The sequence below is a fragment of the Eptatretus burgeri genome, chromosome 5 (assembly GCF_056783735.1).
Source record: "Eptatretus burgeri isolate ZD-2024b chromosome 5, Ebu_testis_v1, whole genome shotgun sequence".
Taxonomy (NCBI): Eukaryota; Metazoa; Chordata; class Myxini; order Myxiniformes; family Myxinidae; genus Eptatretus; species Eptatretus burgeri.
The window spans coordinates 122,530,631-122,549,008 of record NC_140965.1 but is presented as its reverse complement, the minus strand read 5'-3'; the positions used below and the strand labels follow the sequence as shown (position 1 = coordinate 122,549,008).

The 18,378-nt window shown below is 46.8% G+C and overlaps 1 protein-coding gene across 1 annotated transcript in view; it reads left to right on the top strand.

The window, feature by feature from the left end:
* LOC147027264 (ankyrin-3-like) overlaps nt 1-18,378 on the top strand; it is a 493,469-nt gene that overhangs the window by 236,462 nt on the left and 238,629 nt on the right. The window contains exon 29 of the mRNA XM_085883609.1: nt 16,650-16,804. Coding sequence (XP_085739735.1) covers nt 16,650-16,804 — 155 coding nt within the window. The remainder of the gene's footprint in view (nt 1-16,649; nt 16,805-18,378) is intronic.

The following is an 18,378-nucleotide window of genomic DNA, read 5'->3' as shown; positions in this document are numbered from 1 at the left end:
TCCCCATTGGACCGAGGAAAAGTGGGCGTGAATGCTTTTTGATCCATGAATTTGCATATAGCGACCGCACTCCAACGCCCTGGAGGCGGGGCCAAATCGCCCCACGCTCACCGATAGGACGGAACAGAAGTGGGCGTGAGTCGTTTTTGATCCGTTTTCCTCGGAAAGTCTGTGATGTTTCTGAACACGCTGCTCGGTGCGCGCCTTGCACGAGTCCAGTATCGGTGCCCACAAGTGGCGCAAAAATGGTGGTGATGCGATGGTGGTGAGTTGTGACGGTAAAGGTCGTGGCTGTTGTTGTGAAGCGGCGTTGTGGTTGGTGGTTGTTGTGAAGCGGCGTTGTGGTTGGTGGTTGTTGTGTGATGGCTGTTGAGACGTGGTTGGTGGTGGTAGTAATGGCGGCTGGTCCAAAATAAAGATAGTAAAAGAAAAACGGCTATCTAGAGGGGTCGCAGCCCGACTGAATGACATTTATTCCCTCGAAACAACGGGTTTGGGCCTAACTACACATATACTTACAGAGATATCTCACCTAAGGGACCTGAATGGTGGTTTGTGAATTTCGTCAACCACAACAGTATGCTCCAGCTGGCTTTTCACAAGGTCCAGCATACAAGTCCCGGCCTGGCCTATTCACCAGACAAGGCCAAATTGAGGTGCCGGGCTCCGGCATGCTGGGTCCATGGGATTCCAAGACATCGTGGAGGGGTGAGGTGAGTAGGGACAGTCAGAGGCTCCGTCGTTAGACGCAGGTTGAACCTGTCGATCACCTCCTCTCGAAGCCGACTCCAGACTCACACAGCAGCCAGGTCCTCTCGTAGCAGATTGCAGCCAAACCCTCAGGTCCAGTTGCTTTCCCTTCAGAATCACCCCTGTCTTTCCTTCTTTCTGCTCGCCTCGAAGCCCGACTGCTCTACTCCGTCCTCTCAGTTTTTTACCACCTTTTCTTTTTGGGGCGCGCTCCTTTACGAAGCCGACAAACTCCTCCCCTTAGTTTCACTTCCTTCTCGAGGCCACTCCCTCTCAGCCGACTGGGCGGGGCCTATCGTCCGGAGAGGGGTAGGAAGAAGAGGAAGCTCTCGGTACACCACCACCGCACAAACAATAAACAGCCTCATTCACCTCCCGACACACATGTAACATCCATTTTACTGAACAGCCTGGCTAAACATGCATTTGATGGGGGATCTGGGCGAATCCTGTATTTAGTAGCATACTAAGGGCCATTTCCGCAACAATATATATATATATATATATATATATATATATATATATATATATATATATATATATATATATATATATACATATATATATATATACATATATATTTATATATATATATATATATATATATATATATATATATATATATATATATATATATATATATACACATGTATATGTACATACATATATTGTTGCAGGGCCAGAGGTCGGCCGCGAGCACGACCACAAGATGGAGCTGCAGCGTCGACTTGACCGATCACCAGGAATTCAGATCGTACCTCTTTGGAAAAGTCCGAAGAGTACGGGTCCTTTTTTTTTTTTTTTGGACCATGAAGGGTCAATATTTCCATCACGTGGTACAGGGTTATTTGCCAAATCTTCAAAATACCGAGAGACCACGTGGCGATCTACTGAGTCTTCCAACCCTCAACGGCACCTGTACGGAACGAGCTGCTTTGCGTGCTCATTCCGTGTGCGATCCGAGCGGTTTGATCGCCGGGTTCCGTCGGTCCGATTGTCCTGTTATGACACCTGCTCCTTGCTGATTGGCTAAGGAGGGACGCCATTCCTCCACTAGACTCCGCCCACGCGCGCGCCTGCTGGCGAGCGTGCGTAGAATGCCGTGAGCATCATGGCGTCAGGATGGAAGTGAAGATGGCGTTTTTATCGTTGGTGTTGTTAAATAAAGAAAACCTGACGATTAAAATAACTTCACAGCGCATTTACATTTATTCACCCATTAGACCAGGGGATTGAAGCTATCTATAAAACACATACTTCTCGAAATAACTAAGCTATAGGAACCTGAATGTCTGTGTGCTCATGGCTTCCAGATTTGTAACAATATATTGATTATCTGTTCAGGATACCCACTATCAAGAAGAATAGTCTTGATGGTCTCAATTTCAGCATGGAGCTTATCTGTGGAGCAGATCTTTCTTGCTCTATTGACCAAGATACCAAACAATCCAATCTTGTATCTTGAGGAACTGCAAGAGTCCCACCTAGTATCTTGTCCGGTAAAAGTAGACTTATGGTGGACTGTGGTTTTATGAGCGTCAGCTGATTTTTCAACAAAGACGTCCAAGACCGGCAAGCAGCAGCTTCTTCGCTCACTGCAGATCTGGATAAAATCACAAACTGGTCCAACACGTGGAACATGTCTTTCAATCCAGACAAATCTCACACTCTCACTTTGTCTCTTCGAAAGGACCGTTTAGAAACCCCCCCCCCCATCCACTTTCTCAACAATCCTCTGGAAGAAGTCTCTTCTTTCAAGCTTCTGGGTCTCACTATCTGCCATGACCTTTCCTGGGAAAGTCACATTTCCAACCTCGCCTCAAAGGCCAGTCGCCGACTGGGAATCCTCTGTCGTGCAAAGTCCTTCCTCAGCCCTCTTGAGCTCCTGACCACTTACAAAGCTTTTGTCCGTAGCCTGATGGAGTACTGCTCTCCCCTCTGGGCTGGTGCTCCTGCCTCCCACCTTTCTCAGCTTCACGCTGTCGAAACCAGGGCATTTAAGATCATCGGCATCTCCCGCAATGAAGCTGAGTCTTTGGGCCTCTCACAAAATCACCGCAGGTTGGTCGGTGGTCTTTCTGTCTTCTACCGACTCCTCTCCAGCCTTGCCCCCCCTGCTCTCTCTGCGATTTGTCCCCACCACATTTCCACAGGGCGCTCAAGGTCCGCCAACAACCCCCTTCTGGTAAAACTACCAAAATCACGAATCACTGCTCATCTTCACTCTTTCATTCCTCTTTTTTCCTGCCTTTGGAATAAACTTCCTCACTCTATTCTTTCCCATTCTTCCCTCCAGGCTTTCAAAACAGCTGTTCACCACCACCTCTTATCTTCCCCCATCCAAATCCTCGATCTTTTCTACCCCCGATAATCCACCCAAGCCCACTTCCTTCAATTCCCCTGTTTTCCTTCCTGAAAGTCCCTGTAATGTCCATCTTCTCTTCGCCATGTTCCCCAGCCCATCCCCATCCCTCTCCCTTCCACAGTTCACCTAATGTGTCTGTTCCCCACTGTTTTGTCCCTTCCACTCCCGCCCCTCTTGTCTCATGCCCCCTTGCTGTGAGTTGTGTGTTAGCTCTCATACGAGCCTCGACAAGGTATATAAAAAAAAAAAGGGAAGTACGCCGGAGCGTTCCATCTCTAAGGTGAACTCTCGTGATGGATGGAGAGAGTTCAGGTTTGCCAAGAATACTTTACATGCTCAGGTTGACTCAATGACTGCCAAGATGTCATCCACGTACCATTAATAGATGGAAGTGGGTTCAACTCCAGGATGTGGATCTGCAAAGGCATGTTTTTTCACAGCAACCTACAAAGATGTTTGTCAAGACGGGGCCTAGAGGAGATCCCATCACGTCACCATCGATCTGAGTATACATTGAATAATTGAAACTACTCAACAGAACGGGTCGTCATATTCATTACTTCAACGAAGACAGACTCAGAGATTGGTGGAGGTGTCAAGTCACTATGATACAGAAGTTGCGTGCAGAATTTGATCACTTCTGTGAATGGGACATTCATGAGTAGACTGGCTATATCATATGAGCACATTGTGGAATTCTCGTTTCGGTGTGTGATGGACCTGATGGCATCGGAGAGGGTGCAGGAATCCACAATTACATGTTCCGAGACACTGTCCAGTGCTAACTGCAGTTCACATAACATTCTGTCGAGTTCATGCTGTGCAGAGCCAATTATTGAATGGATTGGCCGTATAGGAACACCATCTTTATGAGTCTTTGGCAGACCATACATCCTTGGTCTTTGGTGATTCTTCTCCACCAAATCATTTTTCATGATGGTTCATTTCTGCCTTCTCATTATTCATGATGCTCTATGGGTCCACCAATCAGGTAATCCCGTCCTTTATTTCTCTCAACCAATCAACGTTGAGGACATTACATTGTAACTTTATAAATGAGAGTTTTGTGGTGCTTGTTCACCTGTTTGCGGTTTATCCTGAAGAGTGCAAGTCAAAAAGCTTTGATTATGTCTATTTTATTGAAATGCATATCAATACACACACACACACACACACACACACACACACACACACACACACACACACACACACACACACACACACACACACACACACACACACACACACACACACACACGCACGCAAACACACACTAACAGGGTGCCCCATCACTGAAGGGTTCGTCGATGTCTCACCTCAAATGAGTGTGTATTGGTAGAAACATTAATTCAGTGTAAATATTTCGTGTGCAGACATTGCAGTCGGTTGAGCTGATAACCTTGGCAACCCCGTTTTCTTCCACCAGCAATGATTTCCAATCCAAGCTTGTATCTCCGAAGTAGTGCTTGGGAGTGAGTGTGATATTTTGAAGGCTTGGCTGGGAAACAAATTTGGGCATGTTTTGGGCCTACCGCCTGATGGAAGATCACCAAAGTTCTTTCCATGCCAACTGACCACCTTCAGGCACCTATTCCTTTCCACATCACTTCTTCAGTCCCCGACCTTCCCCTTCTTTCTATACTCCCCATAGCTTTGCTTTCGGAAATTTCCATTCAGTATTTCTCACATCATTTCATTCTGGTTTCCCATTCGATGATCCCTACATCAGTCTTTTCACTTTAACTTTTCATCATCAGTTTCACTTTGGGATATCAGTTTTGATTCGTCATTGCAACTTGTGATGCGACGCGAATGGTGCATGAAAAAGATCTTCAAAAACTATTTTCGGGGGAATTTTTTTCGATTTTTCCAAGGGGTGTATAGGGGTCGAGAGTCGCTTAAGGGTCTTAAAAGGTCCAAAAGGGGTCTAAAGTATTTTAAGGGTCGTTAAGGGGTTGAAAATGTTTAATTGATTGAAGAGTTCTTTGGGTCTTAAATGAGAGTAAATGTCAAAATGGCTCTAAGGGCAAAAGAGAAAAAGGGGTCAGAAGTGTCAAATGCTTTGAAATTGTTCAAAGGGGTTGAAAAGTGTCGAAAGGGTCGAAAAACTATACGTCTGAAAAGGGTCCAAATGGGTGTGAATGGGTCAAAAAGGTCTTAACAGAGTCGAATTGGGTATTAAAGCATCAAAGTGGTGGAAAGGGTCTTATAGGGTGTACAGGCCATACAGCAGGAGTGAAGCTGCAGTAAAGAAATTACTTCAGGTTAGTATATATATATTGTTGCGAGGCCGGGCGTCGGCTGCGAGCACGACCGCTAGATGGAGCAGCAGAGTCGGCTCGACCGATCACCCGGAATTTAGATCATACCTTTTTGGAAAACTCCAGAAAAGTACAGGTCCCTTATCGGACCGTGAAGCGTCAATATTTCTGCCACGTGGTCCAGGGTTATTCGCCAATTTTCAAAATACCTAGATTTCCACGTGGCGATTTACCGAGTCTCCACACCCTTGACGGCACCCGTACAGAACGAGCCGCTTAGCGTACTCGAACCGTGTGCAACCCGAGCGGTTTATCGCCGAGATCCGTCGGTCCAAATGTCCCGTTACAGCGGCAACAGCCTGGCTAATTTTCCAACACGCAGCACGCTAAGCTAATGGAGGAAAGGACACGAACGAGCGGATACTTTTCACAAATGGGGATGTTTATTTACAATCATAATTGGGGAAGGAGGGAAACATGCAAGAGCAGAGTTAAACCGATTAAAAGAAATGCACGTATAAACAGCACGGCACTTATACAATTTCCTACTTAACTGACTGACACCACAAACACACACAAGCAACACACCCAAATAATCAGACCAAAATGGTCTTTATTCGGACCTCAAGCCCGGAGGACAGTCGAGCTGGAGATGAGAGTTTGTTTGACCTTTCCGCCTCGTGCGGTCTTCAAGGACCAGGTCCTCGGGGCAGAACTGGACCCCCAGCACGATCCAGACGATCCAGACGCCCTCATGACCGGGCTCCAGGCGAACGAAGTCGGCAGGGCGAAAGCTGGCAGGAGAAGACCCTCCGTTGCACCGACCACTCTGTGCGCAGATGCTTTTGCACTCCACCACCTTGCGCACAGATGTTCACTTCTTGCCAGAACCCCCACCCCTCCTTTTTGTGCTCAGGTGCGAGAGACCTCCTTTTGTCACCACTCGCCTCCTCATTGGACGGTCCGTTCTCGGACGACTCGTTGCAGCCTCCCGATTGGCCGGGGCCGAAAACTCTATCTGGCTAAGGCGGAGCCAACCTGAGGTGCTGAGCTTCCTGGTTGAACAAGGAGCATGCCCCTGCCCTTCTGGACGGAGTCTCGATCTGAGGTGATGAGGTTCCTGGTTGGACAAGGAGCACGCCCCTGCCCTTCTGGGCGGAGTCTCGATCTGAGGTGATGGAAATCTCCGCCCTCTTACGTGAAAAGACACACGTAGACAATGGCGTCGAGCAGAGCGAGGGGAAGATGATGCTGGCATTGATGGTGGTGTAAAAATAAACGAAAAGAAAACCTGACTATTAAAATAACTCCACAGCGCAGGAACATTTAATTACTCATAAGACAAGGGTCGGGACCCTGACTGGCAACATGTACTTACCGATATAACTGATCTATAGGACCTGTATATTGTGTGCTCATGGCTTCCAGATTCGCAACAATATTAACTCTGTAGTGCAACACTGAAATAATGGGCCAAATGACCTCCTCATGACTGTTTAATATGCCTATTTAGGTGCATTGATGTTAAAAATCTGATTGTAGAAAGATTCATCGCAAATTAATTTTGAGAGGTCGAAGGTAAAAGCAGCAAAGTTACACAAACAAAAACATTTCGCTTTTATATACAGTATAGAGATGGACAACCTATTTTCCTGCTGCAGTCTCTTTTTTTTTTTGTATAAAATAGCGAGGCTCATATAAGAGCAAACACACAACATATAACAAAGGGAGCAGGAGACAAGAGGGTGGGAGAGGGAAGCACAAAACAGTGGGGAACAGAGATATTAGGAGATCTGTGGAAAGGAGAGGGATGGGGCGTGCTACACGGGATAAACAAGATGGATATTACGGGGACTTTTAGGAAGGAAAGCAGGGAATTTGAAGGAAGTGGGTTTGGGGTGGACGAATGAGGGTAGAAAAGATCGAGGTTTTTGATGGGGGAAGATAAGAGATGCATGCATGCATGCATCGAGGTTTTTTATGGGGGAAGGTAAGAGATCCATGCATGAAGGTAAGAGATGCATGCATGGAACATGCATGCATGGAAAAAGGCCTTTGCCAGGAAGATAGCTTGGGTTTTAAATGCTCCTGCCCCGTTTTATGCAGACTCCCACAGTTAAAAATAATATGTTGCTGTTTAGACATGTTTTATCTCCCTTCCCTTCCCTGCCTTTCACGCTGCCTACCCTTCCCCCCCCCCCTCATGCTGCCTTCCTCTCCTCTTGTGCTGCCTTCCCTTCCCCTCATGCAGTTTTCCCTTCCCTAACCCTCACACCACATTCTCTTCCCAAACCCCATATTCATCTCCCAGCAGTCTCCATGTGCTGTATCAACATGCTATTTTAATGTACCCCATTTGTTCAATCCTTCACTACCTCCCCCTCCACTTCTCCACAAGTCCCACTACCAAAATGCAAGTGGAGAGCCCCTCCCCTCACACATACCTTCTTCCAAACCCCCTCCCCTTGCCCACTTCCTCCCTCCTCTCTCCCCCATACTCGCTACCCCCCCCCCAAGAGTTTATAGCAATATTTGGTGAGGCGTCGCTGTCCCCTTGCCCACTTCCTCCCTCCTCTCTCTCCCCCATACTCGCTACCCCCCAGAGTGTATAGCAATATTTGGTGAGAGGCGTCGCTGTCCCCACCCCCACTTCCTCGCTCTTCCCCCCCCTTCCGAGCTCCTCCCCCACCCCTCTCCCTCCTTTCTCCACCCTCCTTCCTTCTCCACCTCCATCCCCCTCTCCTCTCCATCCTATCTCACTTTCCTCCTTCCCTCCATCCTCTCTCTCCCTTAGAGCGAGGCTAGATTAGATCTGTGACCTGCAACAAGTATCATGTAAACCTGTACTAACCTGTTTCATGGTCGGGTTGTCGACGACTAAACCGTCTCCCCCACCAGGTTTTTTGGTGAGGAGGGTGTTTGGACATGGACACCCAGTAGGATTAAAACAAAACCTGTCAAAGGGTGGAGGAGCTCCTTGTGAGCCAATGGCCATCCATATCTAGTACCCAACTGTGTCTGCGGGCATCCTGCTGCATTTGGGTTACTTCTTATTAGGAGGTTGGTGGCAGGATTTGCACTCCGGCCACCGTAAAACCCTTCATTCCGCAAAACACAAAAACGCAAAGAAATCTGAAAACCCACTCCATGGGAGTACCTCCTGTGCAGCCTCCCATCACAGGGCAGCTCACTGGATGATGGGATTGGGGCAAAGCCTTCGGGACCCCCAAACTTTGATGATAGGAGGGATAGAGGGGTAATATTCTCGGGTCATATTGTGGTAGAGTGTGTTGGAGTGGTGTTGAGGTGTCGTCCACCAGACGGTGGTCTCCTTGGGTTAACCTGAGGCGGTCCTTTCGGGTGGGTGCCTGGAATGTCCTATCCCTAAGAGAGGATGATCACCTGTCTCGATTATCATCTGAGCTCAAGCGTTTGGACATCGGGATTGCAGCTCTCTCTGAGGTTCGGAGACCGGATTGCGGCGAGATAATGGTGGGTGGTTACACTTACTATTGGTCTGGTCGCTCTGATGGTTACCATTTCCAAGGAGTTGATGGAGCTGTGTCCAAGAAGCTGACTCCAATGATAATTGAGGTAACACCGGTCAATGAGCGTATTATGAGACTAAGGATTCGTCACTCCTTAGGTGTCATTTCCCTGGTCTCTGTTTATGCTCCGACTGAGGTGAGTGATCTCACCGTGAAGGATGCATTCTACTCCACGCTCGAGTCTGTGGTTGATCAGTGCCCCAGACGAGATACACTTCTAGTCTTGGGGGATTTCAATGCATCGACTGGAACTGATAGGGATGGTTATGAGAGGTGTGTTGGTCCCCATGGGTCAGGAACTATGAACCAGAATAGCACTAAGTTCCTTGACTTGGCAAGAAGTCATGGACTTAGGGTGGCCGGTTCAGGTTTCAGCGCCCACAAGTTCATCACTGGAATTGGTATTCCAACGCTGGTCGTGTGGCAAAGGAGATTGACCATGTCCTCATTGACGGTCGTTGGAGGATGATCCACAACTGCAGGGTCGACTGGAGTGCTCAGTTCCTCAATACTGACCATGGGCTTGTTATAGCAACTATGAAGTTGCACCTTAAATCCATGAGAATGGTACCATCCCAGCCTCAGCTGGATGTTGGCAAGCTCAAGGATGAGAGGGTCGCTGAGGAGTTTGCGAAGAAGCTGAGTTGAGATTTGATGAGTCTGCATGGTTTGGGAGGTCCTGAAGAGTTCTGGAGTGCCTTCAAGACCACCATCCTTGATGTTGCCGGTAGATGTCTTGGAACTCACCATAGGGAAAAGAAGAATTTTGTCTCTCAAGGGACACTGGATACCATTGAGCAGAGTCGCAGGGCCAGGCTGAATGGCAGAGCTGAGCTGTTCAGGCAGCTGAGGCGTAAAACTACGTGCGCTACGGGTGGACAAGGAGGCCTGTGTGCGAAGAATCAGTGAGGGGGTAGAGCATCTCATGTGGTCAAGTGATTCTAGTCCTGCTTACAGGGGAATTCATGCATTGCGTTCATCCAAGCCCATCCCTCGGTGTACTGCAGTTAGAGCAGAGCGTGTTAGGCTCTTGACAGAGGAGTCTGAAGTGAAGACCCGCTGGGCCGGTTACTTTGAGCGGTTGTACCATGCTGATCCACCAGCTGTCGAGTTGGATGTCAAGGGTGTTGCAATCCCTGTTGCTGACCCTTCAATCAAATGTGGTCCACCTTCGCTTGTGGAAACACAGGCTGCGTGAACCGGTTGAAATGGGGTAAAGCTCCAGGGATCTGTGGCATCCATGCTGACCTTCTCAAGGCTGGTGGGAATGCTGCACTCCTGTCACTGCATGCAGTTCTGTGCTCTGCCTGGAACACAGCCATCATCCCTACTGACTGGAAGAGGGGCCTTGTTGTCCCTCTCTGGAAAGGGAAGGGTGATTGCCAAGACTGCAACAATTACCGAGGGGTGACGCTGCTCTCGGTGCCAGGCAAGGTCTTTGCTCGGATAATTCTTGATAGGGTTCGCCACCATCTGCTTGAGAACCATTATCCAGATCAGTCAGGCTTTACACCAAAGAGGTCAACGATTGACCTTGCCATTCAGGTCCTCACCGAACGCAGACGAGAGTTTCGGCAGGGGCTGCTTGCAGCCTATGTTGATCTCTGTAAAGCGTTCGATTTAGTGAATCGGGATGCCCTCTGGAGGATTCTTGGTCTTCGTGGGGTGCCACCAAAACTGATCGATCTGATGTCTGAACTCTACTCTGGTACTGAGAGTGCTGTGAGATTTGGTGGTACCATCTCTGACTTATTTCCAGTTGTTACTGGAGTTCTTCCGGGGTGTGTACTGGCCCCCACACTTTTCAGCACTTGGATGGACTGGATTATCGGGAGGATGTCGGAGAGATCAAGCTGCGGTGCACCATTTGGGAATGTCAAGATCTCTGACCTTGATTTCGCAGATGATGCAGTCATCTTTGCCGAGACTTTATATATCTTTTGGGGGCCCTCGAGGTGCTGAATGAGGAGTCGGAGCCGCTGATATTATGGGCTTCCTGGGTCAAAACTAATATCTAGGCTTTCAATGAAATCTTGGATGCTGCTGTCCTGTCTGTGCCTGTTTTTGGTGAGGATATTGAGGTCGTGGAGAGATTCACTTACCTTGGCAGTCATATTCAAGTCTCTGCTGGCTGTGCTTCAGAGCTCAATAGACATCTGGGTCGGGCCTGGGGCGTCACGGATTCACTGGATCATTGGTTGTTGCACTGTCGGTACCTGTGCAGGAGGATGAAAGTCTGAGTCTTCAGGTCCTTGGTGCTTCCAGTCTTGCTCTATGGATGCAAGACTTGGACTCTGACTAAGGATCTGAGATGGAGACTTAATCCCTTTGGTACCAGGTCTCTTCGGATAATCCTTGGCTATCTCTGGTCGGACTTTGTGTCCAACGAGCGGTTGCTGAGAGAGACTCAAATGAGATTTGTTACCTGCATAGTCCGTGAGCGTCAGCTGCGGCTGTATGGACATGTGGCTCGTTTTCCTGACGCTGATCCTGCTCACCAGATTCTCTTTGCGAGGGAGTCCCGTGAGTGGAGGAGGCCAATGGGCCGACTACATACCTTGTGGTTGCAGCAGGTTGATCGGCATCTCAAGGAGATCGGGATGGGCCAGGCAACTGCCTGGGGGATGGCCAGAAGCAGGCCCCTGGAGTACCGGTGGAAAGTGGATGCAGCGACGTGCTGCTCTGGCGCATGCTCCCATACCTGACCTGACCAAGCTTCTCCCCCCCCACCCCCTCTCCTTCCTTCTCCACCCTCCCTCCACCCCATCCTCCCTCCTCTCCATCCTCCCTCTCTCTCTCCCTCCCCTTCCTCCTCTATCCTTTCCATCCCTCCTTTCTCCCTCCCTTCCCTCTTTCTCCCCCAACACCCTTAATATACCCTTTTCCACCAAGCGACGGGTTGTATATGCTCGTGCTAATGTAAAATGAGCCATGCATCCGTCTGTGCGTCCGGGTTCCACCCATTGGTTGGACAGTTAGCCTGACTCCACCCACAATTTCTACACGACAGCTGGCACTTTGGTCGCTCACTGCTATCCCAAGTAAAAGACATCTTCGAAGCTGTCATGTTCACAATCTCCATGCCTTCCCAACAAGTTTTCCATTCAGTGTAAAACCACCAAAGTTACAATTAAAAATGATTTTGATCCGATAGTTGTCATGGGCCTTGTGAAGATAGGCCTTAGCAATCAAGGTAGCAGTCTGTTGTTTATACACCGCTCAAATAACTATCCCGCGTCAGAGTGGCGACCCATCCAGGATTGTGCCCAATAGCCCAGGAGAATGCTTCGGCAGCACCAACGCTCTGTACAGAGTATGGTCCCAATGGATTGATTCTCCCAAGCAGAGGTTTCACTGCAGAGGTTATGCAGATCCTTGATATTATATCTGGCTATTTTGCTTTAAAATTGTGAGTTTTACTGGTAACCATGGTGGGTTTCTGTGAAGTCGATGATAGCATTATAAGGGAGCAGAAAGCATTAAATACTCTCTCTTGATGTGATAATGCTTGTTTTGCTTTTATGAGTGGGAGGATGTTGAGGAGGAGGAAGGGGATGGGGGCAGTAAATATGAGACAAATTTTGAAGTGGAAGGTTGAGGCTTTGGGGGGGTGAGGACTTGTGGTTGGGGGTGGGGCACAGGAGTGGGGAGGTGTTTGATGACTTCGGGTTGGGAGGATGAGGACTTGGGTTTGACCGGAGAGGGGGGGGAGAGCAAGGTTAAGACATCGTTAGGAGGGGAGGTTGTGGTTTTGGGTGGGGTGAGTGGGTTGAGGAGTTGTCAGAATTGTATGTGGAAGTTTATGTATGAGTCAATGTCATTGGCCACAGGTGTGTGTGTGTGTGTGTGTGTGTGTGTGTGTGTGTGTGTGTGTGTGTGTGTGTGTGTGTGTGTGTGTGTGTGTGTGTGTGTGTGTGTGTGTGTGTGTGTGTATCGTCACTGTGGGGAAGGGGAAGGGGCGGGGGTGGGTAACGCAATCACCTTGCAGGTATTGTGCTCATGTGTCTGAAAAGGAAATATTACAATCTGTGTATTTTCATGGCAGTGACATATGGCAATGAATCATGATCTCTAACCAAGAGGATGGAGTAAGAATTGATCACCACACAGAGCCATGGAAAGATGGTGTGTTGATGTAACTAAAAGAGCCGAGGAGAGAAATGAGTGGATTAGATAGAAAACAAGGTTACCTTACATTCTGATCAAAATATAAAAAATACCCTGAAATTGAACTGGGCCAGACACTTCTAAAAAATAATGAGCAACTCGTCAACAGCAAGAATTACAAACTGGCAACCTTGAGAAGGCCCTGGAAGAAGCGAAGGTAAAAGAAAGAGAGGAAATAGCAAAATTCAATAGCTTACTAAGCCTCAAATTACATTGAATATAACATAATGGGATGGATCATGTTGAGCGAAGCCTTTCTCCTTAATTGGGCTAAATAGGCTGGTCAAGCCGAGAGATTCAAAACAGTTGAAGTATTTCTGGTAACCTGTCTAATTTTTATTTTCAACAAGATTAACACTGTTAAAACATTGTTTTTAAAGGTTTTTGATAAAATCTATTATCTATTTACATCCACATTCCAGAGGTTTTGTTCAAACTTAAGTTTCCTAAAAATCTATTTAAGCCTTTTCCAACCTACCTGTAATCAATGTAGGAAAAGTATATCAAGGTTTTCCTTAAATATTGGTAATCACCTTGATCTTAGCTGTAACTAGTGACCTTGACATTGGATCATTGGGATCATGTGACCAATGTATTTTGATGATCATAACATTTGCATATCCAGTACTTTATTCACATCTGTAGGATTTATAGTCCCAATGATGTTCAATTCGATGATTATTTGATCCACGCAAATACCACCTGTCGCTTCGCTGAGTGGAGTACTGAGAGAGGAAAGGGGTGGATCGAGAGAAGTGGGAAAGAGGAGGGGTTGGGGGTGAAAGACGGGAGAGGAGAGGAGAGCGGGAGGGGGAGTGGGGATGGGTAGGGGAAGAGAAGGCAGCATACCAGGACATTACCGGGGTGAAAGTGCTTTCAATTGTCGATTGCGAAAGTGAACTTGTTTCTGTTCCAGACTTTGGTTTCTTTGGATCTGCATTCTCAACCGTCACTAATCGGTACACACTGTGGTGTTTGGTTTTCACATGTTTTCGCACATTGGATGTATTGCAGTGATGAGCAATGTCTGTTGAACAAAGTGAGCATGCAACTTTTGGATTGTCTTCTTTAACCTTCCTCAAATAGTTACAAACTGCACTTCTGGACCTTTTGAACGACATGTTAAAATTTTATCAGTCGATGTATTGTCTACCTGTCCGCCAGCAAAGAAATCGGCGCGCTTTACCGGCCGACTTTAAATGCCTTGCTCGTCAATTAAAATGAACATGCCCTTGGGGTGTGTTGAGTTTGCAAGTTACTTTCTTTTGCTGCTATATTGCATATCGGATACCACAGGTCCCTTTTCAATCAATACATTACTAGGCTATGTGTAACTGTAACATGCCTAACAGGGATGAAAAAAGATTCTCCAAAAAGTAATGCTTCTTTCTATGAAGTAGGAATTACTCGGAATTTACGTCGATTCCCATCCACTACTCCATTACTTTCAATTCGATGGTTGGAATCGAGTAATTTGGAATCGATTCTGCCTTCCACTATTAAGCACTCAAGCAAGCACTCCAATGAAACCATTGAAAAGGAACGGTTTGCTGGGTCATACGAAACACCGTCCGGAGCACCAAACAATATGCAAAATGGTCAAATGAACACTTCTTTATCAGTCGGAACTGATGTTCGGTTCAATTCCGCAGTTTAAATTTTGAAATTCGGTTCAGGTTAAGAGATTCTCAAGCTTATCACATTTCAGCTGTGATGCTTATAAACATCCAGGGAGTTAAATGGGGATGGAGGGGGTGGTTTGGGAGGAGGGGGGAGGGGAGTTTGATTAGTGGTAAGCATGAGGTGAGGGGAAGGGAAGGCAGACGTGCAGTGGAACGTTAATTACGATTCATACGGTCTCATCAAAATGATTCTGCATACAATAACAGTGAAGATGGAAACAAACTAATGTCTGAAATACATTTTCTACCGGTCATACTACAAACACTGCCCAGAGACATCCGGAGACCACCACCGCCCGGTCACGTTCCGGAGACCATCACCGCCTGGACACATCCGACCGCTCAGACACGTCCGGAGACCTCGACCGCCCAAACACGTCCGGAGTATCAAATAATATGCAAATACAACTCTGGATGTTTCTAAGCATTGCAGCTGAAATGTGATAAGCTCTATAATCTCTTCTCCTTAACCGAATTTCAAAATTTAAACTGTGGAATTGATCTTATCAGCAGTCCGACTGACAAGAGTGTTCATTCGTCCAATTTGGACAATGGTTGACATTGCGGGCGTCTCGAGGTGATGTTTGTTATAACCGATTGCGAATCGCTTGCCAAGCCAATGCGGTCATATTAAACACAGGTTGAGATATTAGTGTTTATTACATATGCGGAAATGAAATATAGCCACGAATACTGGCATCTATAAGCATTGTGGTGTGTGCAGCGATTCTTAGGTATGAAGATGAGGAATTTGATGATAGGAGTGAGGAAAGTGGAAAAAAATATATATTTGTGCGCTTTATTGTTAAGAAACTGTTGCGGCCTGTTCCAAGTGAAGACATTTTTGATCATGCCAAAAAAATGACGAATGAAGACCCCCAGCAATGGAGAGAGGGCTGACCCAAGAGGTTGATTAAGGATGAGCCTTGATAAAGGTGTAACATGAAACGTTTCCTTCATCTGGTGACATTCCCTCTACCACCTCCGATCACCGTGTATGCATGTCAATCGCCAAGTGCACTAATTCTGGGTTTGCCGAGTGTATTGATACTGACCGGGTTGCATTGAGTACCAGGTGTTAGCCAACCAACATGGATGCTAACTGTTCTGACGTGGGCTGAGGCTTTCCGGATGGCACGCAGTCTTGACACACAAACTGTCTGTGCACTTCGCCACATGACCAACTAGACTCCAAATGAACGAACAATAAATAAATCCTCTTTGACGAACTTTGAAGAACTTTCATTTTAATTTGAGAACAACATTGGAGTTAAAGCGAAAATCGGCACAGATCCTCGGCATTAGGATCAGACTCCACTCCACTTAATTATGTGAATAAATCTGACCAATCAGTAGTGGACAGCAGAGGGACCAGTCCATTATTATATAAATAGTCGTAAGATGGGTCAGTCTATTATTTCGGACAAGTTAACATTGGTCTCCACATGTCACAAAAGGATAATTAAATAATGCTGTTAATTATCTTCAAAAGGGGTGTTTTAATTAACCCAAACACCCAATTTTCATTCTTGCATATCCTTGGACTTCCCTTAGTATGCATGCAAATATTCAGGCTGCGAGGTTTTTTTGTTTTTGTGATGCACTCACTGACACGCTCACTGACATTTATTAGTGTAGATATATTTGGAATGTTGGAGTCTGTTTTTATAGCAATGATCTACTTCTTTGACTAAACGATCAAAATTTTTTTCGTAAAGTACAGCTTCGGAGCTTTCAAATGTCTGGAAGAATTTACCAATGCAAATGGTACCCCCAACAGTTCCTCTGGCTCATGGATTATTACTTTCCATGACTCCCCAGTAAAAATTGAAGGAAATTAAAGATACTTCCCACTGCTTGGTTACCATCACCGCAGGCCTGTTCTTGTGGAGATCCCACACTTTGCATCTCTACGTGGACGAGAGCGGGAGCTGGTCGTGCTGCGGAGTTCCGATGGAACCACATGGCGAGAGCATCAGCAAGACTGTTCCGAAGAAGAGCTGTCTGAGATGCTGAATGGCATGGAAGAGGGTATGATTAAGTACACTGCTCAAGAAAATTCCATTTTAAAGTTTCTTTGCTTTTCAAAAAGATGAGTGCATCATAACAAAATCAGTACATTGTTTTTTTTTTAATTCAGGCAGACTTTCCCATTTTTCTTTTCTTTCATATTTCCATTGACATGTATCCATGTCCATTGGATCGATTTCCATGAACAATACATTGGGAAGGTCATTTTTATTTTTGTTTTCTTGACTTTCTCGGACTTTTTTTTAACTCGAGCATGCATTATAATAATCCATACTGAATTATAGTAAGCAGATTAAATTAAAGCATTGAACAGTTTCTCATTTTTTTCAGTGCTCTTCATAATGCCTTTTTTTTTTGTAAACATTGTCGAGGCTCGCATGAGAGCTAACAACGCACAGCGAGGCTCCATGAGACAAGAGGAGCAGGAGTGGGAAGGACAAAACAGTGGGGAACAGAGACATTAGGAGATCTGTGGAAGGGAGAGGGATAGGGCAGGGAACACGAGGTATACAAGATGGACATTACAGGGACGTTCAGGAAGGAAAGCAGGGAATTTGAAGGAGGTGGGCTTTGAGGTGGATTATGGGGTAAAAAAGATCGAGCATTTTGGTGGTGGAAGATATGAGGTGGTGGTGAACAGCTGTTTTGAAGGCCTGGAGGGAAGAATGGGATTGAACAGAGTGAGGGAGTCTATTCCAAAGGTGAGAAAAACGAGTAACGAAAGAGTGAAGGTGAGCAGTGATTCATGATTTTCGTAGTTTTACCAGAAGGGGGTTGTTGACGGACCTTGAGCGTCCTGTAGAAATATGGTGGGGACAAATCGCAGACACAGCGGGGGGGGGAGACTGGAGAGGAGATGGTAGAAGACAGAAAGACCAATGACCTGCCTGTGGTGAGAGAGTAAGAGGCCCAAAGACTCGGCCTCATCGCGGGAGATACCAATGATCTGAAATGCCTTGGTTTCCACAGCATGAAGCCGAGAAAGGTGAGAGACAGGAGCACCAGCCTAGAGGGGAGAGCAGTACTCCATAAGGCTGTGGACAAAAGCTTTGCATGTGGTCAGGAGTTCAGGTGGGCTGAGGAAGGACTTTGCATGATGAAGGATTCCCAGTCTGCTACTGGCTTTGGAGGGGAGGTTGGAAATGTGGCTTTCCCAGGAACGATCATGGCAGATAGTGAGACCCAGAAGCTTGAATGAAAGGACTTCATCCAGAGGGTTGTTGAGAAAGTAGGGGGGGGGGTTGCAAACGGTCCTTTCGGAGAGACAAAGTGAGAGTGTGAGATTTGTCCGGCATGAAAGACATTTTCCACTTGTTTGGACCAGATTGTGATTTATCGAGATCTGCAGAGAGTGAAGAAGCTGCTGCTTGCTGATCTGCGGGATGACGGATGGTACGGCAGAGGGTGGAGTAATCAGCAAAGAGATGAAGAGGATTTTTCAGGGAGTCTGAGAGATGATTGATGAAAACCAGAAAAAGCACAGGGCCCAAACGCTGCCTTGAGGAACTCCAGCCTGGACAGGAAGTGGGGATGAAAGAACTCCATTTGCAGCCACACGTTGGCTGCAACAGGAG